We start from the raw sequence: 26745 nt of genomic DNA, 5'->3' as shown, positions 1-26745 counted from the left end.
TCTCAGCACTCCCCCAGGCTCATCTCCACTTGCCTTGTCTCCAAGTACGCCGCCTTAGGCAACTGGGCTGTTGGAATGTTTCTCAACATTACGATGGCTTCCCTACATGACAGAACCTCTCTGTGTCTTCCTTCACAGTACTTGTCCTCATGGGCCTCGGCTAGTCTTCGCCTCCGTCCATTCGTCCTGGACTACTGAACCCTAGGCCTGACTCTGTCTAAGAGCTTCCCTGGGGCTGCGCTCTCCTATGGCAACTATGGCAACAACTTTGGCTGAGCTTTGACTGTCACCTTGTCAAACGCATCCCAACGTGACGACGGCGGCGATTCATGAACGCCCCAAAGCCCGGTTCATGCCCCGTCAACGCCGAACGGACTTCGCACCCGCCTACACAACCGCCCGCGGTCCCCAATATATATTGTCTGGCGAACAGATGCCAAGACGGGCTATAGTCCATACGCATCAAGTCGTGCTGCGTTGCCCTGCGAGGATACACACGCATGTATTCTCCGTTCGCCATGCTCTCAATGACCACGTGGCTCGATGCTTCGCACAATATTGACGTTGACAGCACGGAGCCTTTACACAAGTCTATTAGCGACACTGTTTCCAAGGCAAAACGGACAAGGGTCAACGTAGCGTTCGCGCGTTGCTCGCCTTTTCCTTGGTGAGAACGCTGGGCTTCTCTGACTCTGCCGCAAACCCCTGAGTACTCTTGATATAGCGACACCACAAGCGCCCGCCCGAAGGCTAAGTTATGTCAGACACGCGAACATCTGGCAAGGCTATTGATGCCAGTGGTCTTGCGGCGTCAACACAGGACCTCGATGACGAACTCGCAAAGATGCAAAGCACAAGTCGGATTGGCTCGCTCTCCGCGGGGACTGATGGGAGGTGGCTGATACACACGCTCACACACCGCGGCGAGCGCCCGCGGGTCTGGGCCAGGGCCGGCCAGGGCGTCGATCACTTTTGGGAAAGAATGTGCCTGAGCTGGAGAGGCCTTGCTCGACGTCTTTCCGACCGTCGTCGGTGGCCCCCACCTTGTCTTCGCCCTCTGCCACCTCAGCCGTGTATCGTCGACATTCGTTGACCTGACGGCCGTTCGCGCCACTTGATACCCTAAGCTCAAGGTTCGTCTATCCACAGTCCTACCCTCTCCAAATAGGGCGCCCCATCTGGTTCCTCAGTTTGCGATCGCGTTCCTAACAATTTCATCTGTTCCGACCGAAACAGCACTGCCGCCCCTCGTCCAAGAGCCCGTCGCAGCGCCTCTGCACATTTCTCCAGAGGACGTCTTCCTCGCAGCACCCCGCGCCCGCTCGTCACTCCTTCCACACCCACGTTCATTCTTTCGATACCCCGCCTCTGCCGCATGTTCACGCCACCGCCGTCGCCCGAGCCCCGCCGCGTGCAACACCCCGCACCTGCGGCAGAGTCAGCCTCCAAGCCCCTGCGCGCACTTGATGTCACGGACGACCCATTCCTGCGCCCGCACTGCTCCCGCACAGGCAGCTCCTCGCCCGAGCGCCCGCCTCACGACGTAAACGACACCCCGCTCTCGCCAAAGGAGGACCCCTACACGTACGCGCTGCTGCACAAGAAGCGTACCGGGCGGAGGACAAAATGGGCGGTCGTCCTCATTCCCCTCGTATTGGTACTCATAGGTCTGTCCACGCGGTACCTCACCCACCCCGCGATCTTCGACGCGCTCCGGCCGCGGTCAAACTGGCAAAGTCTGGCTGAGTCGGGGAAGTCCTGGCAGCCACACAAACGGCACCCACAGCCAGTGGACGCGGCGACGACTATCGACGTTACTGCCTCTACGGCGTCATTTTCGACCTTGTCAGCGTTGCCCTCGGCGTCCGCGGCCCCTACTGGTACGAGCTCGAGCAGCACGCAGGTGCCCTCGACGGCGCCTCAGCTGCCCGCGCCGTTCCCACAGCCATTTGACGACTCGCTGTCGACGAACTTTACGACGGTGGGGTGCCAGACGTTCTTCACGAACATGACGCAAGGGCTGCCGTTCCGCACGTGCCGCCCGTTCTCGCTGCTCGTCTCGGATTCGAATGCGTTTATCACAGTGAGTCTATTCAAGCTCTTCTCGTCCTGGTTATCGCTCTCTCTGCCTCTGTGCGTGGACACCCTCGCACCGTCTGCGTTTGTCTGGGGGTGCCTGCCGCGCCGCATCGGGGCCCGCGCGTGAACGCGGAATACTTCTTTCCACTGCCTCGCGTGGGTTCCCCGTCGGTCCTGCGGTGTCCCCGTTAGGTACTGTACCTTGGAGTGGGGCCGTCTGATGATGTGGAGAAAGGAAGCTAACGCGCCCTGGATTATGATCGAAGCAGAGCCAGCGGAACATCTCCCTTCTGAACACCATTATATGGGGCACGTGCAACACCGATCCCAGCGCAGACCAGTGCGTAGCGAACATGGGCTGGTTCGCGAACAACATACAAACGCAATGTAAGGGCGACATCTCCGCGAACAACCCGATCGTGCAGGACGCCGTCGCCGGTGAGTCGCCGCCCCCCATTCTAACTATAGCGTGAACATGTGTACTTACAGTGCTGTCGCGCCCACTCCCACAGGCCTCGAGGCGTACGCAGTCATGCGCGCGGCGGCGTGCCAGATCAACACTGCGACGAACACGTACTGCTATGTTGACGCCGCACAGAGCACACACCCGTCAGACCTGTACCTCTACCAACTCGCGCTCGGGCTGCGCCTCCCGAACACGACCGTGCCAAGCTGCACATCCTGTGTGCAGACGGTGATGCGCACGTTCGCCGCGGACGGCGCGAACCTCACCGCGCTGCAGAAGACGTACCCCGCCGCGGCGCAGACGGTGAACAGCGCGTGCGGCGCGCAGTTCGTCGCCAACCTCGCGCAGGCGGACACGAGCGGCGCGCGGGCGGGCGCGACGCGGATGGCGTCTGCCATGGCGGCGGGCGGCGCGGCGCTGCTGCTGGGCGCGCTGTTGGCGCTGTAGCATCGCCCGTGCCACCCATTTTTCCCACATGTCCAGGACCACACCCGCTATGTCGCATGTCATGCCCATGTCTATACTCGGCTCTGTTGTCCATACTTTCATTGGTTCACCGGCGTCACGGACTTGCACACCTCATTCGCATCTACAGTTGCTTTCTTTGTTTCCTTCATTATTCGTGTTCGGCGCCAACTGTTGCTTTACGTACGTAGGTATACCACCAGGCATTTTTTGTGCTAATTTATTGTAGTAGCGTAGTCGGTCAAGGCCGCTGCGGGTAGCTGTGTTCGGTGTAATTCTTTGGAGTGCGGCGGTCACTTGCGCCGAGGGAGGTGACGCGACGATTTACGACAAGTTCTCACGCTCGTTCGCACTGACAGCGCCACAGGAGGCGATGATATTATGCCGCTCATCCAGCTCATCTGCATCTCAATGCACACCTCAAACTCGGCCATCGTGCTTCACTAGAGTATGAGAGAAATTACGTGCCCGCACCGAGTCAACTGGCCGCGTCACCCTCAGGCTCTATGGGTGCAGACCCTGGCAGACTTCATACTGTGACTCATTGGATTCGCCTGTAGACCTACCATTCGCCCCTCAGAACAGCTTGTCGAACGCATCTGGCCGACAGAGGACCAGATAAGGCGCAGGAGAACGACCACCGCCATTGGCAGGTTTCAAACACTGCTCCACTCTAGTCTGCTTGCGTTTGGGCCTCGACACTGGAGGGTCCCACTTTAGGATTTGTCAGCAGAAAGTTGATCTCCGACAACGCGTCAAGATCTATACACCAGGCACACTTGACGTGTCGCGCTCGCGTGTTCTCGCGCCACACCGTTATTACTTACGGTTTTGGCACCTCCGCCACGTTATGCACAACTTTGCACGCAGGGTGTTCACCAAAGAAATCGATAGGATTAGTAAAACATATACCATGGTGTTTTTTTGTCATACTTACATAGCAACTCGACCACCAGAGGGTAAGGATTCCAGCGCTGTGCTCTCAAATTTCCCTTGGAGGAGCGAGCCTGTACGTCTCCTTGGAGCTACTTACGGCGTATGTCGTCACCTTGATTGAAATATCTGTATAGCGACACGGCGAGCGTCCAATCGAGGCTCATCCAGTACGTATCAGGACTTACACCCACGAGCCTGAAATATCGCAGCCGCCTGACGACCATGGCCACGCGCGGAGCAGCCGCAAGGGCACAGAAAAGATTTGCAGCAACTGGGTGATCTTTTAAAGGTAAATCGGCGTAGCTAAACTGCCACAGGAGGAGTAGCTTGTCGCAATTCTGCGAAAAGAGCTCGAGGTCACTCAAATGCAGCAAAAACCTCGTATGACATTCGGTACGCGTAAGCGTATCCTCAGCTTTTGGTTGTAGTGTCTTGCCGTTATACACAGCCTATTTCAAAGGTTTTCCTGAGCCCCGCTGCGGTTTGACCTTCACGCGGACGAGCGACTTCAAGACAGCAGGAGAGCGCTGAGAGGCGAAGTCAGTAGCGCCGAATCATGCCTTTCTGAGAATAGCCATATACGGCCTTCCCAATGCGGCCTTACTCAGTTTGGGCATCCGGATCACTCGGCATCGTCCAACTCCGAAGAATGGGGACCCTCCAGTGTGGAGGGCGCGTTTGAAAGCAGACGTATATGTGTGCTCACATATATCGTCTGCCTAGGGGAGACAAGCTCCACTCCCTCGGGTGCGTAAATCTGACCAAGACGACTCGATCCTGGTAATCAGGTAAAGCTATGCGCATTATTGGCAGAGGCATATCCCGTATTCCCCTCGGCCCCGTTGTGGTGGCGGTCAAACTACGGGCAAGGCGGGATCAATGGATCCCTCAGGCTCCGTGTAACATGCCGGATCGCATTCGCAGTGCTGAAACGCGTGAAGGTGAGCCGGCTCCAGCTACGCCTAATCTTGTTGCTCAAACCATACATCCCCCAGGAAGTGGCGCGGATTCGCAAGGAGTGCAGGAGACTTGTCTGGCCGCAATCATTGTACCCGTCGTGGTCAACGCTTCCGTGAGAGACATGCGAGCAAAAAAGCTACGCGAGAAGACCTCTCGCTACTGCGCCCAACTCGAAGGGTGTGTTCAGCAAATTATTGTCGATGCCACTTGCGTTTACCCGGGCCAACTAGCTTCCCTGTATGCTGACTGTGCTCGGCTTCTTCCATAGCGCCACACGTGCGGATGAATTAGATGTGGTGAAAGTTGATATATTGACACAGACAACGAGCTGCCAGACACCGTGACACTTCGTGGTCCGGACGTTCGGCCTTCTCTGTCCGCCACATTCGTAATAGGGCACCTGCACAACCGTTTATACCCTCGAGCTCAGCGCACGCCCCTTGGTCCCCGGATTCAGTGCCATCGCGGTCAATCAGATTCGCACCTGTCCTGCGCGTCGTCTTCCAGTTGTTGTTCGCCCCCATGGCGGGGCACTGCACTATGTATAATATATAACTACTAGGCGGTAAGAGCCCCCGCCCCCGTTCTCCCACTCATTTGTTACATCTACCTCGTACACGGTTCGACTCTGTTCAGCTTCCTATCAACATGGTTCTCTCGAACGACCTCGCTGCCCTCGTAGGCTTCGCTTCTGAAGCCGTCCTCTGGGGTGCGTTTTTTTGACCCTGTTAACCATGGTATGCAGCTGACCATGTGGCCCGCGCAGGGTTCTACTTGGCACTTTTCTCCGTTTCTGTGATCTTGCTTGTCCGCCGGGCCCCGACGCGTGGCTTAAACGCGCCGATCCTCGCTCTCAGCTGTGCACTGTTCGCTTCGTGTACCTCTCACTTTGTGCTTGAGTTCTACCATTTCGTGACTACTCTCGTACGTCACCTCGCTCGTGCACTGTGTTTGGATTGAAGCTGAAGGAACTATACAGCGGGACATAGGCATCGAAGACTATGCCAGCAAAACGACGCAGCTCGTTGGCGCCGATATTCTCATCTCCGTCTGCGACGTTCTTGGAGACTTCATTATGCTTTACCGCTGCTGGGTCATCTGGGACAGAAAATACTGGGTGATTTTCTTGCCTTTCCTCACCGCAATCACCGGCTTATGTGAGTCGACGCAAGCAATCTAGCTCGTGCTCCTACTGAACCTCCTTTCTCTCATCTCCTTCGTAACTCCCCCGACCTTACCCCGATCGTACCGCAGCATGCATCATAACACTTATGTACCTCGTCCTCACGCTCGACCCGTCCGCACCCTTCGCCCCCGCAGGGTTTGTTCAGCTTGGACTAGCGGGATACACACTCCCGCTCGCGACGAACGTGCTCACAACCGCACTTCTCGTCTCGCGTCTTTGGCACACTGTGCACGCGCCGGACGAACGCTGCCGCGGGCACATCGGGGGCACCGTACGCGCCGCGCACCATGTGATGGCCATCGTTGTCGAGAGCGGCCTACTCTACCTTGTGGCGCAGCTCGTGCTCGTCGTACTCTTTGCGCTGGGGCACCCTGCGCAGGGTGTCGTGGCCGTCATGGCCGTGCAGATTTAAGTAAGCCCCCTTCCTTCTCACCTCTCTTTGCAACGATGGGCGAATGTTAACGGAGACACGCTAGGGCATCGCGCCGACGCTCATCGTCATCCGCGTCGCGCTGGGCATCTCGAGCGAGTTCACGCCGCGCACAATATCGAGCTTTGTCGCCCCGACGCACGCGCAGGTCAGCGTGGAGTCGTTGGATGACGCGTGTCCGTCGATTCGCGCCCAGGACGCACTCGCTCGTGGCTGTACAGGAGAGCGGGCCCATACTCAAGTAGACCCAGAGTACTCGGAGATGAAGGCTTTGGGCGATTACTTCGAACAGCACGATCTCGCCATCGCGGTGTGCCCATCGAGTTCGGAATTAGGAGAAGGAGAGGTGGAACGATGTAGGAGATTTATTCTGCAGCCTCCTGGTTATCGGTGCACTCTGACAATTCGTTCGTCTTGCCGTTGGGACCATCGACACTCGAAGCTTACAAAGTGAGCACGACGTGATGATACTTGCCTGTGTATGCGGTACGCCGCGCCCCACGCGCTTCTCCAACTCTTAAATTGCTTTCCTTGTGTAAACGGTATATAAGGCCCGAGTTTCATGCAGTGTGTATCCTGAGTCTTCAACCATCCCGAGTAGGGTCTGTGATGTAGTCAGACCTCCAGCTTCAAAGACAGCCGGTCTCCACATGTTTCGGCTTGCCTCGCTGCGCCTCACCGAATGCATGCGGCCGATGGAGGACAGCCTTGCGTGTGAGCATAACACGCACTTCGATGAGCCTCTTCGCTAGATGAAGCACTTACGTTCACCTCTTCACATTCGGAGTTCTCGGACGACTCGAGGATCGATATTAATTGCACGCTCACTTGTCCCGAGGGCGAGTTCCGCCTTGACCCGGTCCTCCCTAGGACGCCAGGAGTGCTGCTAACCTACATACACACCACGATGTCCGCCAACAGAATCTGGCGTGCCCTTTCTGCTTTCAACCCCTCCACTCGAAGGTGGACAGTCATATCTCAGTCTGCACGAAGCGCGGTGCCGCAGAGCCAATCGCCTCAAAGGCTTGCTCTCACAACATGGAACATGGACGCATTCTCCTCACGACCCATCTCACGCGCCAAGCTCATCCTTGGCCACATCCTCGAGGCTCCGAAACCTTCCGATGTCGTCTTTCTCCAAGAAGTCACGCGCGACGTCCGTGTCGCTCTCTTGCAAGATGCGCGCGTGCGTACAGCCTTCCTGGCAACCGACGCTGAGGAGGAAACGGCGTTTGAAAACGTGCCCTTTGCGACCATGACGTTGTTGTCCAACGCGCGCTTCGCATCGGGATTGGAGCCGCCACAAGAACCTTCTACTGGGGTCGACGGCCGGGACAAGATCATGCTCGGACGCGTCTCGCGTATGCCACTCCCGAGCAAGTACCGGCGGGATGCCCTGTGCGTGGAGGTCGTCCACCCAGGCGCGCGGGGCACGATCCTCCATCTGATCAACGTGCACCTCGACTCGCTCTGGGACACACTGCACTACCGCACCCAACAGCTGGAGATACTGTCCGCCGTCCTGCGCGAGCCGGGGTGCGACGGTGGTATCATCGCGGGCGATTTCAACGCGATCAGCCGCGAGGACGACGCTCTCGTCGACAAGAACGGACTGGTCGATGCGTGGGTCGCGTTGCGCGGGAGCGCAGACCCTGATGGCGGAACTTGGGGTGTTGGCGCAGTGCGACGGCCGGGCAGGTTGGACAAGGTTGCGATGGTGGGCTTGGAGGCGGAGGAGATAGAAGTGCTGCGTCCTGGTTTTATTGAGGTGCCTAGACCGGGCGAGGAGTCCCTGGAGATCCCTTGGAGCGACCATTGCGGGCTAAGATGTACTTTTACCTTCTGAGTGCTGTCAATTTGTAGTATGTTTGGACTGTAAAGGCGGCTGCTCGGCGAAGCATAGTACTTACTAGTACTATATGAAGTGGGCCGACCAGAAAACGTGGAAAGCCAGTGGCGCATGTCTTGGAAGGAAAAACAGTCTCCCACACGTCTTGATGTTACCCTTGCGCACTATGCGGACGAGGTTGTGTTCCATCCCGCACTCGGGTGTTAGGCCTGTAGGAGCAGAAAGAGAGCCAGTACTTTGAGGCCGACTCCGAAAGACTCCGAATTGGTGAGCGAGGATCTAATCGGGGTAGAATTCCCACGCCCTCACTGCACTGGCAGCGCTACAGCCCGGAGGTGGTTTGCACTCATCTGCGTACGTCCATCGTCGACTTGGATTCGGTGCATGCTGTTTGTCACAGCCCTTGCTCATCGACCTCCCTAAGAAACTTCTCTTTGCACATTGACTGAAACTACGTTCCCGCCGTAGTTTTTCTTGACGTTTCAGACCGTACGTAGGCGAGATGTTGGTAAACTACCTTGCACGCGGGCCGTCTTCGTAGGTTGGCCGAGGTGCCAGGCCCCGAGGAACACCCTCTATTGGTATCTGTCAAGAGTCCGGGAAATGAACATCTTCTCGAGGTCTGTAACGCCCATGCATTGCCTCAGTGTTCATGCGCCCGCCGCAGTCTGTCTGACATTGCGGTTTTCAGGCTGTGATACCTGTATTCGGGTCCACCGCGAGGCAGCACGTCCGGCCGACCTCGCAAACGCAGACGTGCCCCTGCTTACCCTCTCTCGATTTCCGCCTACCAGGACGGACAACTATCGATACACCACTCACTCAACACTATGCCTCGCCGCCTCGCACAACTCCGTCAGGTCTCGAAGACGTTGCCCGCAAAGCTTCGCCCCGTCTGGCTCGGTAGAGGGATACGCTATCTAGGAAGAGGCATATCCCGTATCCCCATCGCCCCTGTCATCACGGTAGTCGAAACCGCGGGCAATGTGGGGTCCTCTTTCCCTCTCGTTCAGGGGATCTCGTCAGTCACCATAACACTGCTGCAACGCGCACAAGTGAGTCTAGGTTGCCTCTTCAGCCTCGCTCAGACTTTGTACTCAACGTGTATGTGCTTCAGGTGGTAGGGCGGAATCGCAAGGAGTGTAAGGAGCTCGCTTGTCTGGCTGAAAGCGTCACGTCCGCCGTAGTGGAAGCGACTAATGACGTGCAGGAAGAAGAGCTGGACGAGAAGTTCCTGCTTCACCTGGCCGAGCTCGAATGGTGTGTCCAGAAAACCTTGTCATCGGTTTTATTCACCCGGAGCTAAGGTCCTCTCGCAGGCGCATGGAGCAGATCGTCAACACCATGACGCGCTTGGAGAGAAAGCCAACGTGGCGTCGTTTCTGGCGCAAGGACAAGCACGATGACGCTCTCATCGAACACAAGAAGAGTTTGGAGCACGCGCTGAGGATTTTTCAGGTTTGTCCCCACCTCTAGACCAGATCTTTCCGATGCATCAACTCCCCTACGGGGGTATCCGACGGACGAAGAGGCATGTCCAGTCAAGCGTAAACGTGGTATACAATGACGAAACTGCAATATCAGGTCACCAACAGCCGTACAGTAGAACATGCTCCGCTTGCGATGAGGGATTTGCATGTGAAACGTACCAAGCCCTTAATCATCGAGCGTCAGGTCTATCACGTCGCCGGAATCGGCCTTAACGCGTTCGGGTTTTATGGGTCGTGTCATGCCCGACCGATGGATGATGGGCTTGCGCTGTGAGGTTGCGTCAGCTTGGACGCGCCTTGCATAAACCTAGATACAATACAATAAGCACTCACGTCTACTTCTTCATAGTCAGAATCGAACAGCTCGATAACGTCTGACTGCACTGATTGGTCGCCTGGACCTGAATTTGAACCCGAGGCATGACTGGGCCCCGCCTTCCCGCCACCCCTTCCTCTTGATTTCTCGGGTTTGATGCGCGACGGACCAGAGATGAAAAGTTCGACGGAATGGGCGCGTCCTTTGCCCTTTCCTGTGCCGAAGTTTCGGCCAAATGCGGGTGCCGCGGGAGGGTTAATTCCCTGCGCCTGAAGGAGAGCTATACCGTCACATACACGTTAGTGAACGGAACAACCCTCAGCGCGAACGAGTCAAGAAGCACGCACCTGGAGGCCTGTAACGGAAAACGAAGGTCGCGTATGGACCCTCGTGCGGATATATCGGCGTGACATCATAATGTCCAGACGACTTGCCGTGAGAGACCGGTCCACCAAGGCTGGTAGATACATGCCGTCCGTTAGTATAACGTCACTAAGCACTGCAGGTGCGGTCTACGACAGTCCACTCACGTTACGCAGTGAGCGCCAAGCTTCTTGCTGCGCTCATGAACCGCATCCACGCTTTGAAAGCCATACGGTTTAAATGGTACGGCACGCTTGTGTGCGTGGATGCGCACTGCGTGGACCTCGATAGTGCCCAGCTTTTCTAGAGACCCCGCTACCCATAGCGCAGTTTCGTCGTCTGTTCTCGTGTTCGATGAAGGGAATACAGCGATACTCGAAGCACTACGCACCTGTTGTACGGAGGTCTGCGAACTGGTAGGGACTGTAGCTCGCCTTGTCCATCGTCGTGCGCAATCCGATGCGATGCCCGCTACCATTAGGTCTGCATGTAGTTCTACCAGCCAGCTTGCTGTCAAGGTAGCATTTGAAGCTTGTGTGATGTGGGCTGCCGTGATCCTTCCAGTTAATGATGAAACGCTACAAACAGGCCTCGTCCGTCAGCCTCCGTAAGCGATGGCATATAGGTAGTACAGCAAAAGGATATCTACAAGTACCATTCCACTCACTTTTCCGCTCTCGCTGGGTATGTAACACGTCACGGTCTTCAACCCGTCCGCGCCCTCCATCTGCATGTTGTATTCGGGGATTCGGCGACCGTCGACGTCGCTGATCCAGACGTCGTAGTCGCGGTGAAACATACTGTGCAAAGACCAAGTTCGATGTGGTTCAGAAGGAAAGGAATACAGGAGAAGTGGTGCAAGTACTGCAGTGGTGGCGCAAGTAGTACGCGACTGGCAGCGCGCCGAGCTGTGGGCGCGGTCACATGAGCGCACGCCAGGCCGAGATTGGGACCGCGATCGTCCGAGTGACTCTGAGTCCTGGGGCTCGCCCTACGCTTTTGCGTCTTGACCTCATACCACAACGCATTACGAGGTAGGGGTTACCCGGACCTCAGAATGTTGTACACATATCTATGCATCCATGCGAAAGTTGTCCGACCAGCTCGTGAGTCACCTTTTTGGGCACCGAGTACTGAATCTATATTTACCGGTTGCTTTGTGAGACCTGCACTCCGCGCCCATTGATACAACTCTGCCTTTGGTTTGTTGAGCGGGCGCGTCTGGCTTCAACTAATCCTCGATCATAACACGCGCAGAGCGCGAATGCGTGGTCGCGCAGAAGGTCTCAGCGGTAAGGAACCCTAGGCATCACTTATTATCAGCAGGTTCTAATCCAATGAACTCTCAAGCTGGTGTGCCTATCTGCCAACGTGAATAGCCCTTGGAAGCGTCTATATCTGTCCCCAATAACGAAGCACTGGTTAAGTTCTCCTCGAAGTCATTGAGGCCGCCCCGCCCCGCCCGTATTTGCAGGCTAAGAGACCCATACCCGGGCTCACCGTGAGAGGTCTTCACCGCGTGCTCCTATTCACCCTCTCTCAAGTTTCACCTACCCGTGTCAATAATTGGACGCGCGAAATATCTCGTCGCAGCCCTTAACGCCATGTCTACCCATCTGGCGCGAGTTCGTCAGGTCTCGATAAAGCTGTTGCGGCTCGCCTGGCTTGGTAGGGAAATGCGCCGCCTGGGAAGAGGCATATCTCGTATTCCCCTCGGCCCCTTCATCGTGGCAGCCAAGACTACGGGGACAGTGGGATCCCCGATCCCCCTTGTGCAGGCGATCTCGTCGATCGTAGTCATAGCATTGCAGAGCGCGCAGGTGAGCCCCACTCACTCTTTCGCTTATCTGAACATTAACTGAAGACACTATCTTCCCAGGGGGTAAAGCGCAACCACAAGCAGTGCAAGGAACTGGCCAATCTAGCCAGGGCCGTCGTGTCCGCCGTGGTGGACGCGACCAGCGACATGCCGGAGGAAGAGCTGGACGAGAAGACCATGGTCCACCTCGCCGAACTCGAATGGTGTGTGCAGGAAATGCTCTCTAATCAGCCCCGGCCAGTCGTCGCGACGGGAGCTAACTGCGTGCGGTCTGGCGCAGGCGCATGCAGCAGATCGTCAACACCATGACGCGTCTGGAGAGGAAGCCCGCCTGGCGCCGGTTCTGGCGTAAGGACAAGCACGATGAAGCCCTTGTGGAACACAAGAAAAGCTTGAAGCACGCGCTGAGGATCTTTCAGGTCTGTCGCGGCCTCTCCGTTCCATTTATCCGAAGCCCTTAACTCATCTGCGAACATCTCATCAGACGAGGGAGCTCATTGCGGGGCGCTGTGCGCAACAGAGAGACCATAGGAAGATTGTCACAGCCTTGCATGATATTCAGCACCAGATGTCGGAGTTTGGCTCACAGCAAGTATCAGGGCGGAAAACTGTCCCGCTTTTCCTGTTTGTACCCGTCGTCCTCGTGCTTCTTAGTTATCACGGGCGGGCTATGAGACATAGCCTTTGAACCGTAACTTTTACAAAGATGTGGGGGAAATTACCCACCAGGCATGCGGATTGGACCGTAAACATGGTATACAATGACGAAACTGCAACGTCAGGTTACGAATAACTATACAGCAGAACATCCTCCTTTTGCGACAAGGGGTGCGAGTACACGACTTACCGAGTCCTCAGTCGTCGAGCGTCAGGTCTATCACGTCGTCCGGATCGGCCTCGACGCGTTCTGGTTTTACGCGTCGTGCCCCGCCAGATCGGTGGATGACAGGCTTGCGCTGAGGAAACGTTGTGAACAAACACGCACCTTCAGCATACTGGAGACAAGGAACACTCACATCTACTTCTTCATAGTCAGAGTCGAACAGCTCGATGACGTCCGACAGCACCGAGCGGTCGCCTGGACCTGAATTGAAGCCCGAGGCTCGGGCGGGTTCCGCCTTCGCCTCGTCCTTTCCTCTTGATTTCTCGGGTTTGATGTGTGACGGGCCGGAGATGGATAGTTCGTCGGAATGAGCGCGTGCTTTGCCCTTTCCCGCACCGAAGCCTTGGCCGGATGCGGGTGCCGCGGGAGGGATGATTCCCTGCGCCTGAAGGAGCGCTATATCGTAATTCAAGTCCCAGTCAGCGACACCGTACTCCTACTAGTCCTAGTGCACTCAATTGAAAATCACGCACCTGTAGGCCTGTATCGGAAGATAAAGGTAGCGTACGAGCCCTCGTGCGGGTATAGAGGGGTGGAGAAACATTGTTCAGCCGACTTTCCATGTCCATGAGAGACCGTCGCCCCGAGGCTGGTGAAGAGGCGGAACGTCGGTCAGCTAAGAGACATCGCCCCATAGGCACTGTACCAGAGCTCACGTTACACAGTGCGCGCCGAGCTTCTTGCTGCGTTCGTGCACCGCGTCCACGCTGTGGAAGGTGGAGGGCCTGAACGGCACGGTCCGTGTGTGTGCGTGTATGCGCACTGCGCGAACCTCTATGGTGCCAAGTTTCTCCAGGGAGCCAGCAGCCCAGAGCGCAGTTTCATCCTCTATTGCAGGTGATTAAGCAGTGCCAGAGTAAGGACGAGTTCGAGGAACTAGTACCGCGGTTGCAGCTCTGTTTTAGATGTCACACACTCACCTGTCGTGCGGAGGTCCGCGAATTGGTAGGGGCTGTAACTGTCCTTGTTCGTCGTCGTGCGCAACCCGATACGACTTCCGCCGCTGTTAGGCCTGCATGTGTTGGCTCCAGCCCACTTGCCATCAAGGAGGCATTTGAAGCTGGTATGATGCTGGCCGTTGTGGTCCTTCCAGTGTATGATGAAGCGCTACAGACGCCGCTACCCGTCAGCTTCAAGAGTGTTGATACACGAGTGGTACAAGAGCAGTATCTATACTGTAGAGCCTTCGCTACTCACCTTGCCGCTTTCACTGGGTATGTAGCATGCCACCGTCTTCCCGTCCGCGCCCTCCACCTCCATGTTGTACTCGGGGATCCGGCGGTCGTCGGCATCGCTGATCCAGACGTCGTAGCCGCGGTGAAGCATGTTATAGCGAGTCTGAGGTGCAAGTGTTCGGCAGAGTAGATGGGGTAGCGGTAGAAGTTGTGCAAAGCGGCGTCATCGCGTGTGGTACGCGGTGTAGCCAAAAGCCCAAAGGCAGGCACACGCGAGCGCGCCGGATTGGGGCGCGGTCACATGAGCGCATATCCTCGGCCGCGATGCCCTCCCCTCCCCTTGCATGCTGCCCTTACACTACAACTAGCGGAGGGTCGTTCCCGGAAGACGTACATGCCCATGCAATGCTGCAGATCTACCGGACATGCGTATCTACTCGAAAGAAAGGAACACCGGGACCCCTCCCCCCTTCCAAGACGCAACTCAAATCTGGAGAGCTACAACGAGGCCACTGGCAAATACCTCTCGACGCTCAAACTTGCATCAAGAACGTCTCATATGGGTAGTACATAGGTACCTACTCCATTCAGCAGCTGTGCCATGATACTCGAGTAGCTATGACCTTCCACTAAGCCACTTTATCACTTCAAAGGTGCGCATCAGTTACTGAAGATATTTAGCCCGCTCAACTCGGACGTACGAGCAAGATTGCCATGATTAACGCATTTCACATGTAGCTCAGTGCTGTAAAATTATATATCCCAATAGAAGAGTAGCAGGTCCAGGCACATAGATACAGCGTAATACAGCCCTCAACACCCCTGCGGCGACGACGCACACGATCAATCCTCGTCCGGCACCTCCTCGACGCGTGCTGCTGTGCGACTTGCTGGCCGCGAGCTCTCCGAGTCCTGGACCTCCTCTATACGTGCGGAAGGGACTGGCGAAACGCTGCCGCTCGCGTCCTTGCCCTTCTCCGCGCGCCGCTTCTTGCTCTTCTTCTTCGGCAGGTCCCACTCCCACAACGGAATAAATGATTCCACCTGTAACGCAACCTGAGCGTCAGTGCAACTCGGTGAAGTGTGCAGAGGGCGGTGCTTACGAATCCGACATCCGCGAACAGTTTGGGGAATACCCAGATGCCTGGCGAGGCGACGATGACAGTGATGATGTAGAAAATGAGGCGTACGACCGCAAGGGCGAAGAAGAGGCCGATGAGGCCCAGCACGCCGATCGAGAGGTACCACACCCCGAGGCGCATGATGGGCGGCCAGAGCGGGAACATCACGCCCGCAAGCATGATCGCGACCATGGCCACGCCGCCGAGATATGTCGTCCACTGCGAGCCCTCGTAGAACCACGCGTAGTAGTCCGTCGCGACGAACGTCTGCATCTGCGTGATCTGGAGCTGTTTCGGGGAGCCTGAGGAGGTGCCGGACGGCGCGCCGCGCTCGACGCGGAGGAAGAAGGCGAAGGGGATGATGGTGAGCAGCAGCTGTTGCGCTTCTGCCTCGTCCGCAACCTTCGGGACGTTCTTGAGCTTCGCGTACGCAGGCGAGAGCAGGGCCTTCACGGCACCCTTGCCTGGACGGGCGGGGCACGGTCTGAATACGTGTCCGAAATAAACGGAGAGCGTGGCGCGGGACTCACCCTTGAAGTAATCTACGCGTTTCCCGTTGAGCACGCCGACTCGGATCTTCATCCCCGCGCTGCTGCTACGCAGGAAGTTGACGACATTGCGGACGTCCTGGGGAGCCTTGGACTGCTGCTCCATCGGAAGTGACCTGGTTGTGATGCCCGCTGTTAGCGTCCTCGGTACGGTGCGGGTGCAGATGAGCTCGTACGCACTGGATACAGCCGTAGAATATTAGAGATGGAGTAGAGTCCGAGAGGCAGCGAGGGGAATGAGGGAGAGAGAGGGACGGTGTACCGTGTTGAGCTGGCGGTCTGCTTGAATGAGGCTGACTGCTGGCTGGCATTCCATATCGGGTACGCGTTGCTTATGTAACACTACCAATCGCCGGCGCCTCATTCGAAAGTCTTAGGCGCCGCTCCTCCAGCACGTCCATCCATCTCGCCGTCCTCTCTGCTGTCCACGAGCAGCTATGTCGGCGGCACTGCAGGCAGTAAAGCAGTTCCGCGTTCGCGAGCTTGCTCCTCTTCTCAAGGCCGACCCCAAGCTCTCAGCTGCACGGCCGAAAGTTCTGAACCCCTTCCTCCCCCACAAAAACCCCGAGTCTGGCCGATGGGCACCACCCAAATACTCGCTCCGGCGACAAGCCGAGCTCATCAAGAGCGCGCGGGCTAGCGGGCTGCTGCACCTCCTGCCCCCAGGGCCTAAGCTGCCCCCGAGTGCCATCGAGGTCGCGTCAACATCCGCACCGGCGGCAGCCGAGGCGACGGAGCAGGCAAAATGGTGGACGGCCGCGATCGAGTGGGACGGCGAGTTCAAGGAGAAGGAGGTGAAGGGTGCGGACGTTGGGAACCGCCTGTATGCGGGCAAGAAGCGCATGTTCAAGGGCCACAAGTGGGAGCGCACGGCGGACAAGCGCACCTGGAAGCGCGACATGCTCATGAAGCACATGAGCAAGCGTATAGCGCGCTTCAAGACGGTACGTGGCCTCGGACGGACGTTGCATCCGCGAATGGTGCTCACTGTGTGTATAGACGTACCAGCGCAAGACGCCAAGCCCCGTCAGCCCTGCCCGGGCGGTATCGTACTCCAAGCTTCCCTTCTAATGTACACCCGCACGCCTCGTGCATACGCTATTTGCTCTTATACTTCCCACATCGGTCTCGGTGGAGTTGCGTCGGGTCTTGCGCATCGCGTGTGGTGGTCATGCTGTCGGTAAGTAGCTCACTCTTCGGTTCCGAGATCCCCCGGGTTTCCTGCACGGGCTCTGGTTCCCGCTGTCGAAGAACCGTGGAGGGACGGTATTCCTCGGGTATCGTACAAATTCCGCGGTCGTTGTGTCCTGGATGGGCAGCGTAACTGTACATAGTTACAGGAAGCTCGTATAAACAGGTATGCGGACCTCCTCATCTCACGAAGTAGGCCACAATCTCTGACGACGTCCTCTCACAGATGAGGTGCACATGAAGAAGCCTCTCCGACGTCGTAATGGAAGAGACGTATGGCCACGTCATGCACACTATGACGATCGTACTCGCGCGTTCTCGCTACGTTCAGCGCGGCCCACACCTAAGCAAGCTGCCTACCATAACCGCCGTACCGACTGAGCGTCGGTCATCGGAACCGAGTATACGGCCTTCGCAGCGTGAGGCTAACTCTTGGCGATCCAGCGGAGTTGTAACCTCAGGGTCGTTCTCCGAACCTACCTGAATTTGGCCCACGGCGCGGAGGGAGTGCGATTACCAGCTACTGGGTGAGAGCGTCATCCAGTGGGACGAGTGCGGTACTCACCGTCTTGGCAGACCCCAGTCCGTTGTGGCGCGGACTTGTGGGAGCGTCTCTACGACGCCATGACGTCGGGCGCAGGGTGGCACTTGCGTGCCGTGCGTCATGGATTCCGGCTTCCACGCCCAGGGATCTCGAAGGAGACGCGAATGGACCGTTGCGCTCTTGTAGCGTCGTCGAGGTCAGTCATGGCTTGGCAGTGAGGTTATATGTAGGTTTAGCTATCGGACTTTATTGACAAGAAGGTGCTATACGCTGCATCGACGAGCGAAGCTGGCGTCGCTAACTATATGTTTACAGTGCTGTATACGAGCGACCCGAAGCCGGGGAAGCGGGACACACTGTGTATTGTGCGTTTCACCTCAACCAGGACTCCCGCATACGTGTCCGCGCTCCCACTTTATCGTCCACTCGGCTGCATCAGTGCATGCGCCCGTCGTAGTGCACGCCATCCAGTGTGCGGAACGACCGTACTCCGCCCCCGTACGAAAGGCCGGGATCCACACGGGAGATTCAACGCATCCCTGAACGAGTACAATCGTCGCCAAAAATACCCTACTCCAGTGCGTATTCATATCTCGATATAACCCTTCTCGCGCGCACAAATAGCAGGCCCGGGATAGATTTGCGGACCCGTGAGGACTGCGGAGAAGGCGCACGCCCGGGTCGGTACCGCGGCGCGCGCGCCGCTCTCCCCCGACGGACGGTCATGCGTCCGCATCTACCGTCATGTCCGCCTCGTACGCACCTCCGTGCCGTCACCCCCACCTCCGCGCGCGTTTGCTGTGGAGGGCGAATTTAGAATGGACGCGCGCCTGTAATTGCGCGATGCACGTTCGCGACACCGCGTGATTAGGGCCGCTGAATGGCGAAGCGCGTCAGTTGTGGGCTCCACGGCGTTGGGTTGCCGGGAGGGTGTGCGAACGATCAGTGCAGCGAGCGGGTCCCCGGATGGCGAGTTGTGGATTCCAGCGGACTGAAGGCGAGCGGAGTTTTTTCTGTGGGCGGAGAGCGCCGCGCACCCGGCCGGATGTGTGCGCTCGCTCGCCGGACTAGGATCGTCTTCGTCTTGGCGAGGGTGGTTGGTACATACTACCGAAGCGCGACTGGGAGTCAACGGCGCACGCCGGGTACATGGTTCCATATTCCGCATGCTATCTGAGTCTCTGGTATACCTCGAGGAAGCTGGTAGATGCTGGTAGATATGGCTGCTTACCCTTCATCGTAGCAGGTTCAAGCCTCGAATGAAAGTGCCGTTTTCACTTGAGGTCTCGTGAGGCAATCTTGAGGTGATACCGTCGTTCGCAGCATTAATAATAGCCCCAGTACCAAGCCCGCGCCGAGGCTCGCTCAAGCCCTGCGGAGGCCGAGAAGCCTTTAGCCCGCGCAGTCCGAAGGAAATTGCACCGGTCGGCTCTATCTAACCCGAAGGGCACTCGCGGAGTCTTGAATCAGAAACAAACCCGACTGCGTATCGTGCGCGATTGCGCTAGCCCAGAGATGCAAGACTCGACGAGCGATGCATATGATGGTGCTAGAAATGCACCGGAGAGGACCGGATTTGTGGTTTGCATATATGTTGTACAGCTTTGGTCTAGCATGCACTGAGACTGGTGATGGGCGGTGTGGGATGCTGATTACGATACGCCGTGGGTGTCGCTAACGTCAACTCGACGATAGAAATTCGAGGATGCTGTCGAAGCAGCTAAACGACGCTCGGCAGCTGGCTGAGAACGTTGAGCAAGCGAGAGAGGTTGTGCTCGTGTCCGCACAAAAGCCGGGCAGCTTGGCAGATGAGATCGGAGACTTCGGAGGAAATCAAAGCGCCGCGCGAACCTTAGAAGGGATTGACAGCGATAGGATTTAGGCTCCGCGGGGGAATTAAGTAGGAATTCCAATTGGAGAGGGCCGGGATCGGACAGGTACGCCATCGGGATTGTTCATAAAGCAAAGCAGTGGCCGCCAGGTCCGCGTTGGTCCCCGCCCGTTTCTGTGCTGCATTTGCCACGCCTGCTCGCTCCGTCGCGCGTCGACGACCGTGTCGGCGAGGTCCTCTGCTCTATCGTACTCGTCGTTCTCCTCGCCGCTCGCCCTCTTCTCGCCTACCGGCCATCGTCATCGACTGTCATCCTATCATTTCCCCTGGCGCCCGTACCGAACCTATGGTCTTGGCCGCCTTGCCGCGTTTCGGCCCAGATATGACGCCAGAGTGGAGGCCTCACAATGTGCAAATCGCCCCCTCCAACTTCTCACCCACCACCTCGTCGTCTTCTTCCAGCATGGCTGCCGTCGCCTCCTCCAGCAGGCTCGCTGTGCCACGCCCGACCCGGTCGCGCAAGCCCGACGTGTTCAAGCCGCGCTTCCCGCTCGATCCGTTCGCAGGCGTCTCCGCCACCGCACTCGGCGAGCCGTGGTTCCTCAAGATAGACACCCTCCTCGCAGCAACAGCCCATCAACGTCGGAATGTCATCTTTGTTCTCGGAGGTGCGTCGAGCTCGTTGTCTGTGTTGGTTGTGTGCTAGGGTCTAATGTGTCGTCAGCCCCTACTCTGAAAGAGCTCGCGCCGCTATTCCAGTCGCAACACCTCTCAAACTCTCTGGTCATCCTCGCTACCCACAATCCACCTGATATTCCGCACATCGTCCTCCCCACTGTGCGCATACTACATCTGTCTGGACCATTGGCCCTGGAAGATGCTGGTGCTGTCCGGTTCGTCAACGTTCTGGAATGGGCCGAGAGGATTGCCAGAACATGGCGGAAACACGGCGGTTCGGGCGTCCTCGAGTTGTCCGAGGAGCTCGATATTCACGGCGAGCTTGCACCACCGAACGTTTTGCGCTTCAGCGGCTCGCAGAGTACTCCCAACTCGCCAGGGAGTTCGTCAACACATCTTTCCTCGGAGTCCCTCATACCTTCTCGGCCAACCTCCCTGTTCCGCCCCTCGTCATCCTCATCTGGCAGGTTCACTCGCAGCCGCAAGTCGTCACAGACGTTGCCGCGGCCAGACCCATCCCAACGACCCTTCGACGTTTTGATCAATTTTCTTCCTGCCGACGTCTCGGACAAAGCATTGCTGAAGAACTCCATTCTTGTCACCACGATTTCGCGACCGTTCTTGGTGTCTAACGGACCTGCACCTCCGGCCCTACGCTCACGGACGACATCGTCATCCTCCACCTCACGCTTCCAAAGACCGCAGTCGATATTCGGTGCATTCACCCGCAGCTCATCGTCCGTCTACCTCCCCCCAACGCCGCCTTACCAGAGCGGCGAGTCGCTCAACCTGACAAGCGCGGCGCCTCCGCCGCCAGCAAAAGCGCTCTTGCTGCACCTTCTACCCCCTGCACCTCCCAATGCTCAACCCGGTCCTAGGAGAAAGCTTGTACAGAGCATGGAGTCGTTCCTGGTTTCGTTCGCGTTGCAAACAATCACACCTGGGGCGACGGGAGGAGAGATGCTCGAACGTGGGCGACCGTACGTGATGCAAGCGTCAACATTCTGCGAGACGGTCGGCTGCGAACCGGGCATCGTGGACTGGGGCGACTGGACAGTCGCCGACATCGTCCTCAGCGGTGCCCTGGACGCGGATACCGTACCCGGCTCAACGGGGACTTCTCCCGCTGCGGGGTCCGCATCGAACACGGGGGCAGGCAAGGCCCGTGCTATGCCCACATCAAAGACCTCGAGGCGCGCATGGATTGCCACCGCCGCGGACCTAGTGATCATGCCGCCCTCGGATGACCCCTCGAGCTCTTCCTCGCCCAGCCCAGATGCGCGGCCGGCGCGGCCGGAGTCGTCTTACTTCCCGGGCAACGCGCACATGCAGCACAACCCGCGGAGCATGAGCGAGAGCCTGCCGCGCGCGCTCGAGAGGGGCGCTCGCAGCTCGTCGGCCCCGCTGCTGTCATCGACTCCCGAATGGCATGCGCGCCCGCTTTCGCATCCGCACCACATGCCTGCGTCGAACTCTGCGCCCCATGCGCTGTCGCGGAAGCGCTCGCCTATGGCGGGCTCGGCGTCGCACGAACGGGTGCTGCCCACTCCACCACACTCGGAGGAGTCGGCGTGCACATCGTCCTCTTCTGCGGCTTCGCCCCGGGGCAGCAGCACGGGCAGCAGCGCGCACGAGAAGAGCGAGAAGAAGCCGAGCTGGAAGTTCTGGCGACGGCTGAGCCACATGCCTGCGGCCATCCGGGCATAGGGCGTGGTAGGCCCGCCGAGATGGTCTCCTCTTGGTGTTCTTGGTCCGCGTCGGCCGACATTGCGGCATGCGGGGCAGTCGGACTCGTGCTCTATCTTGGCATCGGTGCTCATTGCTTGTAGCCCTCTCATATGATGCAGCCCCGGCTGGGGTTGCCCCCCGTGTCTTCTTGCACCCCCCCCTTATTATTCTGGTTTACCCATTTATTTGACCTACCCCCCTCATGCACGGACATCCAGTGTGGCCTGTGGAGTGCCATGGACGTTCGGTGATATACACACGCTGCCTCCACACGCCCGCGTCCCCTCTCCTATTCCCATCTCTTCGAATTCATGTCCGTTTGCTTCTCGCAGCTCCGAACTTCTTCGCTCGTTTTGCCCCACTACATCACTATCCCTCACTATTCCTCGTCCGCAGTCTCTTGCCTACGCAACGCCCGCACCCGAACTCTCACCATCGCATAACCAGCCTCCCGACCCCCGCAACCCACAGATGTATCTACACATGCACGTACCTTTCTACACTCACGACCCCGCCCGCGCATCGCAGTATCCCCCCGTCGTCGTCGTCGTCGCCCCCGCTCGTTATCGGTAAATATGGCTGCTTCGTAAAATGTATCGCTCACTCTACGGTTCCGTTAATCGCTATGCGTTTTTGCTCATTTGGGACTTGTTCTCGAGTCGGACTTGCATCTGCACATGGACACTAGCGTTCGGAGCCGCTTTGGCTACGTTCAATATACGCATACAGTCGACCTCCGGCATGTCGTGCTGGGGATGCGGGTGCTGATAGGGAGTTTGTAGCGGCTGCAGGTGCGTCTGCGAGCCCTTGCATTCCTGTTGAGGCATGCATAGACAGGTGGATTATGTGTGTACCCGGTATGTTCCGTTTACTCTGTTCGATTCGGCACTTGGGTAGCTGACGGCGTATGCTGTATGTGTATGGCCATGCGTTGAACGTGTGGCGAGCACGGTGCCTTGCAGGCACCGTCGTGGTGGCCCAGGGAAAATGCCGCGGCTGCTGCATTCAGGTGCAGGCATGTCTCACTGCGCTCCGACGCCCGCGAGATCCACTCACCACCGGTAGGTCGTGGTATGGATGCGGATGTGCGCGCGTCCATTTGCTGCATTCTCGCCTAACGTGATATGCATGCGCAGCCAGCCGTGCAGGTCGAGGGCGACGTTCGCGCGACCTGCAGCGGCTGCGATCGCGGGACGAGCGAGGAAGACGTCGATGTATGCGCCCATGTGACCGTGGCACGGTGCTTGTACAGCGACGCGACATCGCTGCTGCTTCGTTTCTCACCGGGTACGACTTTGAGAGGTGCGTTGCCCGGGGGTCCGTGCGGCGGGTTGCCACAGCTGAATTCGGATTGCTCTCGTTTTCTAGGGCTAGCAGCACATGTTTAGCGTGCTCGACGACGGACGTGTTCACGGATTGTGCCGATGTCAAGGTACGGCTCTCACTGCACGGGTACAGAGCGGGGTGCTAAATTTGGTCAGGTCATCGCAGTTGAACCCATCTATACGGTGCTGAGCTATTCTCTTCCTTCTGGTAGCGAAGGCCACACCGAGGATAAGTCTTCTCACATTGGCGCGAAACACCCGGTGTGTGTGAAGAAGTGTGTTTCTATCCCGCAGCCACACCCTACGCTCGGTGCCGCACACAGACGGCAACTGGCAACCGCATCCCTCAATCCTCGGGCCACGAAACTAGCAGGCCGCCCGAACGACAGAAAGAGCCGACGTTCTAAGTAAGCACCGTCGCATAGTCATGGTCCTCGGTCCGAAATGTGATTGCACCCAGGGCGTTCATAAATGAGCCTGAACATAGCGGGTGCCCTCGCATTGAGTTCGTCGAACAATTGTAGCGGTAGCGATGTGCTTTGGAGAACCACGCCGTGTTCGTTCTCTGTCATTGGCTACCTGGTGCCTTCGCCTACATTGAGTCAACCGCTATCCTGACCGCGTACGCCGCATAACCGATATGCTGCGTACGCCACATATCCATATGGTCTTTGAGGCGCGCCGGCAGGAACTCGGAGGAGGGCGTGTCCAAATTGGTTGCTGGATATCTTGACCATCAACGCTAGCTTCGCGCCAGTTGAGGTCATCCCAGAGCTCACCGCAACCGGTGTTAGTGATGTGTGTATTTTTGTCGTTCCTTCCCGCACTCCGGAGGTTGAGGTGGCCGGTGCAATGCCGGTAGACCTCAAAGCTGGATGCGGACCGACGAATTCATTGTTAGCTGAAACATCAAATTGCGTTTCTCGGTGTTCTTTGAGGTAAGCAATTACAGTTTTTTCTGCCTCTCCCGGGCGGGACAGCTGAAGCTATCGGTCCGGACCGCACCTCCCCGGGAAAGCCATACTATCCGTAAACCGGCTTGTTTTCTCGACTTAAATGTAGCCCGTCTCGCTAGAACGCATGGTGTGCAATCTCATAGTATATCTCAGTCATGGAGACCGGCACGTAATAGCAGAGGAAGCTACATCATCCGGGTGTATACACAAGTGCGATTGAGTATACCCCAGAGGCACCAAAGCGGTACCTTTGCCATAGGATATATATCTTGCGCCTCACCTCATTTTGTGTATTGCACCAAGGCTACACTGACTCGAATGTGTTTACAACAAGTCGCACAGACTCGGCATGCTGGAAGCGCTCGGCTTCGACGACTTCGAAGTACCAGTATCGTGCGGTTCCGAATAAAAAAAAGCTTGCCTGCCTTGCGGACAGCGTCGTTACTTGTATGCTTGGCGGTTTATTGCACGTCGGGTGGTACACAATATTGTGCCTGAATGTGTGGCCCGGCGTACTAGTACTAAAGCCTAAAAGAATCGGCGAACGTACAAACCTACCAAATCCGGTGTACAGGCGGGCCGATCAAACTGCGCGCGCATCGGTCTGCGCGTCCCCGCGAGAGTTCGTGATGATCATGAACGTCGACGTCTCCTGCTTCCCACCGTTGTTCTCGACGTTCTCGACGTTCACGGCCCTCTCGCATGCTCACGACATCTGCTTGGACTCACTCTTAACGCCACTATACCCTCACTCGTAAGCCGGACACGGCGGACCACCGCGCAAATGTCCTCTTCCTACGTTAGCATTCCACTTCATAACACGGACGAATATCCATCACCGCGACCGCATCTGTATCGGCGGCCAGATGCGTGCATTCGCAACCTCTTGCGCCCGCGCGTCCTCTACAACCTCCTCAAGGTCGCCTTGCCCCTCGCCGTACTCGTCATCGTCGGGGGACTATACTACTGGGAACCCCACGTCGAAATCGCGTTCTACAACCGCTCATGGGTGAGCCAAGAAGTCCTCAACGTGCCACCACTCTCGGGGTGCTTCTCAGAGCGCCGAGTCTCCCCGGACTATAATGTCACCGACGCGCTGTACGGCCCTCGGCACACGGAGGTCCACGCGGGGACTCCCTTGCAATTCGGATTGGACTGCTACGACTTCGCGGGCACGGTTAAGCCGCTCGTACGTGGCCCCCCAGCTCATCGTATACCCCCGGACGAGCGCATTCAGTACCACACCTACTGGCGGTCGGACCTTGCCCCGTTCGGACCCCGGCAGGAGTGGATGATCAAGTCCTACTTCGCGACGCAAGACCTGGAACGCACGCGGCTCGTTCTCTGGACCAACTTTGACCTCACGCACAACACTATCTTGCAAAAGTGGGTGCGGCGATACCCGGATTCGTTCGCGTTGAAGACGGTGGACTACAACACGCTCGCGCGGGGAACGGAGTTGGAGGGGAGCGAGTTGCTGAACATCAACGACACGAAGGCGTGGGTGGACGGAGACCTGGTGCGGCTGCTCGTCATCTGGGCGTATGGCGGGGTGTGGATCGACATGGACTCTCTCCTCACGCGGGACCTCGCGCCCCTCCTGGAGCATGAGTTCGTGACGCAGTGGGACTGTTATGGTGCGTTCGCTTCTCATCGGCTGTCTGCGTCTCTGACCTTTTCTGCAGACAAAAAATACGTGCCCCTGAACGGTGCTCTCATGCGTTTCCACAAACACTCGCCGTATCTATGCGAAGCCTTCCACGTCATGGTTACATCGCAACCACCACGCCAAGGGACCACGGACTGGGGCGCACTGCTTTATCTCAAGCTGCGCCGGCGTCTTTTGGCCGCTGGCATCCCTCCGTTCAAGGTGCTCCCTTTCTGCTTCTCCGACGCGCGTTCGTGCCGACTGGACAACCGATTGCCGGACCCATTCTTGACTGACCCTACGAATGGCTTTTGGACGATGGGGCTTGGGCGCGAGGAGGGTGGGGCGTTGGACCAGGCGCTTGGGAAGGTGTTCGCGGTGCACCTGCATAACCAGTGGGAGAAGCCGTACCCGAAGGGCGGATGGGTGGACCGTCTACTTCTGCGGAAGTACGACGACCGGATAGGGCCGTCGGACTCATGACGACTGGCCGGTGATGTTTTATGTGCTTATTCTACTTAATTTTCCGGTATTTCTAGCTGAGGTTTGCATGGTAAACGAAAGGGGCGCATTCTCGTTGAGTATGGCTTACCTGGCATATCGTCACCCGCGGCGCAGAACGATGTGATGGGCGCAAACTTCAACGCGGACCATCACACCCTCGCGCCTCCGGTCGACTCGTTGAGGACGCTCGCGCCCCGGCCCAGCGTCGCGCAGCTCGAGCCTCGCGCGCCCCTCTATTGCACGCGCTCACGTGA

The 26745-nt window shown here is 57.7% G+C and overlaps 11 protein-coding genes across 11 annotated transcripts; 8 read left to right on the top strand and 3 right to left on the bottom strand.

Annotated features, from left to right (window-relative positions):
* Positions 1 to 1375: 1375 nt before the first annotated feature.
* Positions 1376 to 2992, top strand: TRAVEDRAFT_22828 (uncharacterized protein; the record flags this gene model as incomplete). Its single annotated transcript, XM_008043541.1, has 3 exons — positions 1376 to 2083; positions 2349 to 2517; positions 2592 to 2992. The coding sequence occupies 3 exons, from the start codon at positions 1376 to 1378 to the stop codon at positions 2990 to 2992; spliced, it is 1278 nt and encodes a 425-aa protein (XP_008041732.1).
* Positions 2993 to 5554: 2562 nt separating this feature from the next.
* TRAVEDRAFT_131098 (uncharacterized protein) lies at positions 5555 to 6504 on the top strand (the record flags this gene model as incomplete). The annotated part of the gene is made up of 4 exons (XM_008044104.1): positions 5555 to 5615; positions 5673 to 5830; positions 5886 to 6063; positions 6161 to 6504. The coding sequence occupies 4 exons, from the start codon at positions 5555 to 5557 to the stop codon at positions 6502 to 6504; spliced, it is 741 nt and encodes a 246-aa protein (XP_008042295.1).
* Positions 6505 to 7429: 925 nt separating this feature from the next.
* Positions 7430 to 8368, top strand: TRAVEDRAFT_51151 (uncharacterized protein; the record flags this gene model as incomplete). The annotated part of the gene is made up of 1 exon (XM_008043816.1): positions 7430 to 8368. The coding sequence occupies one exon, from the start codon at positions 7430 to 7432 to the stop codon at positions 8366 to 8368; it is 939 nt and encodes a 312-aa protein (XP_008042007.1).
* Positions 8369 to 9201: 833 nt separating this feature from the next.
* On the top strand, positions 9202 to 9847 carry TRAVEDRAFT_51150 (uncharacterized protein; the record flags this gene model as incomplete). Its single annotated transcript, XM_008043815.1, has 3 exons — positions 9202 to 9426; positions 9489 to 9631; positions 9691 to 9847. The coding sequence occupies 3 exons, from the start codon at positions 9202 to 9204 to the stop codon at positions 9845 to 9847; spliced, it is 525 nt and encodes a 174-aa protein (XP_008042006.1).
* A 180-nt stretch (positions 9848 to 10027) lies between these two features.
* Positions 10028 to 11339, bottom strand: TRAVEDRAFT_51149 (uncharacterized protein; the record flags this gene model as incomplete). The annotated part of the gene is made up of 6 exons (XM_008043814.1): positions 10028 to 10129; positions 10195 to 10457; positions 10525 to 10634; positions 10708 to 10879; positions 10932 to 11118; positions 11208 to 11339. The coding sequence occupies 6 exons, from the start codon at positions 11337 to 11339 to the stop codon at positions 10028 to 10030; spliced, it is 966 nt and encodes a 321-aa protein (XP_008042005.1).
* Positions 11340 to 12144: 805 nt separating this feature from the next.
* On the top strand, positions 12145 to 12668 carry TRAVEDRAFT_22824 (uncharacterized protein; the record flags this gene model as incomplete). Its single annotated transcript, XM_008043540.1, has 2 exons — positions 12145 to 12360; positions 12420 to 12668. 2 exons carry the CDS (start codon positions 12145 to 12147, stop codon positions 12666 to 12668), a joined length of 465 nt encoding a protein of 154 aa, XP_008041731.1.
* Positions 12669 to 13213: 545 nt separating this feature from the next.
* Positions 13214 to 14568, bottom strand: TRAVEDRAFT_22823 (uncharacterized protein; the record flags this gene model as incomplete). The annotated part of the gene is made up of 6 exons (XM_008043539.1): positions 13214 to 13315; positions 13376 to 13638; positions 13716 to 13831; positions 13899 to 14070; positions 14163 to 14349; positions 14440 to 14568. 6 exons carry the CDS (start codon positions 14566 to 14568, stop codon positions 13214 to 13216), a joined length of 969 nt encoding a protein of 322 aa, XP_008041730.1.
* Positions 14569 to 15260: 692 nt separating this feature from the next.
* TRAVEDRAFT_22822 (translocation protein) lies at positions 15261 to 16192 on the bottom strand (the record flags this gene model as incomplete). The annotated part of the gene is made up of 3 exons (XM_008043538.1): positions 15261 to 15461; positions 15521 to 16002; positions 16069 to 16192. The coding sequence occupies 3 exons, from the start codon at positions 16190 to 16192 to the stop codon at positions 15261 to 15263; spliced, it is 807 nt and encodes a 268-aa protein (XP_008041729.1).
* Positions 16193 to 16481: 289 nt separating this feature from the next.
* Positions 16482 to 17210, top strand: TRAVEDRAFT_153317 (uncharacterized protein). Its single transcript, XM_008044103.1, has 2 exons — positions 16482 to 17030; positions 17086 to 17210. The coding sequence occupies exons 1-2, from the start codon at positions 16524 to 16526 to the stop codon at positions 17155 to 17157; spliced, it is 579 nt and encodes a 192-aa protein (XP_008042294.1). The 5' UTR covers positions 16482 to 16523; the 3' UTR covers positions 17158 to 17210.
* Positions 17211 to 20115: 2905 nt separating this feature from the next.
* TRAVEDRAFT_22820 (uncharacterized protein) lies at positions 20116 to 22037 on the top strand (the record flags this gene model as incomplete). Its single annotated transcript, XM_008043537.1, has 2 exons — positions 20116 to 20320; positions 20359 to 22037. 2 exons carry the CDS (start codon positions 20116 to 20118, stop codon positions 22035 to 22037), a joined length of 1884 nt encoding a protein of 627 aa, XP_008041728.1.
* Positions 22038 to 25086: 3049 nt separating this feature from the next.
* Positions 25087 to 26516, top strand: TRAVEDRAFT_153313 (uncharacterized protein). The gene is made up of 2 exons (XM_008044102.1): positions 25087 to 25976; positions 26025 to 26516. Exons 1-2 carry the CDS (start codon positions 25124 to 25126, stop codon positions 26468 to 26470), a joined length of 1299 nt encoding a protein of 432 aa, XP_008042293.1. The 5' UTR covers positions 25087 to 25123; the 3' UTR covers positions 26471 to 26516.
* Positions 26517 to 26745: the final 229 nt, after the last annotated feature.

Source organism: Trametes versicolor (genome assembly GCF_000271585.1).
Source record: "Trametes versicolor FP-101664 SS1 unplaced genomic scaffold TRAVEscaffold_10, whole genome shotgun sequence".
Taxonomy (NCBI): domain Eukaryota; kingdom Fungi; phylum Basidiomycota; class Agaricomycetes; order Polyporales; family Polyporaceae; genus Trametes; species Trametes versicolor.
The sequence above is the reverse complement of the archived record's forward strand: the minus strand, read 5'-3'. Positions and strand labels throughout refer to the sequence as shown.

Excerpts from the sequence above, each read along its gene's own strand:
- TRAVEDRAFT_153313 (XM_008044102.1), top strand. The coding sequence starts at position 25,124 with ATGTCCTCTTCCTACGTTAGCATTCCACTTCATAACACGGACGAATAT. Across the intron at positions 25,977-26,024 it reads GACGCAGTGGGACTGTTATG|ACAAAAAATACGTGCCCCTG; the intron begins GTGCGTTCGCTT and ends CCTTTTCTGCAG.
- TRAVEDRAFT_153317 (XM_008044103.1), top strand. The coding sequence starts at position 16,524 with ATGTCGGCGGCACTGCAGGCAGTAAAGCAGTTCCGCGTTCGCGAGCTT. Across the intron at positions 17,031-17,085 it reads GTATAGCGCGCTTCAAGACG|ACGTACCAGCGCAAGACGCC; the intron begins GTACGTGGCCTC and ends CTGTGTGTATAG.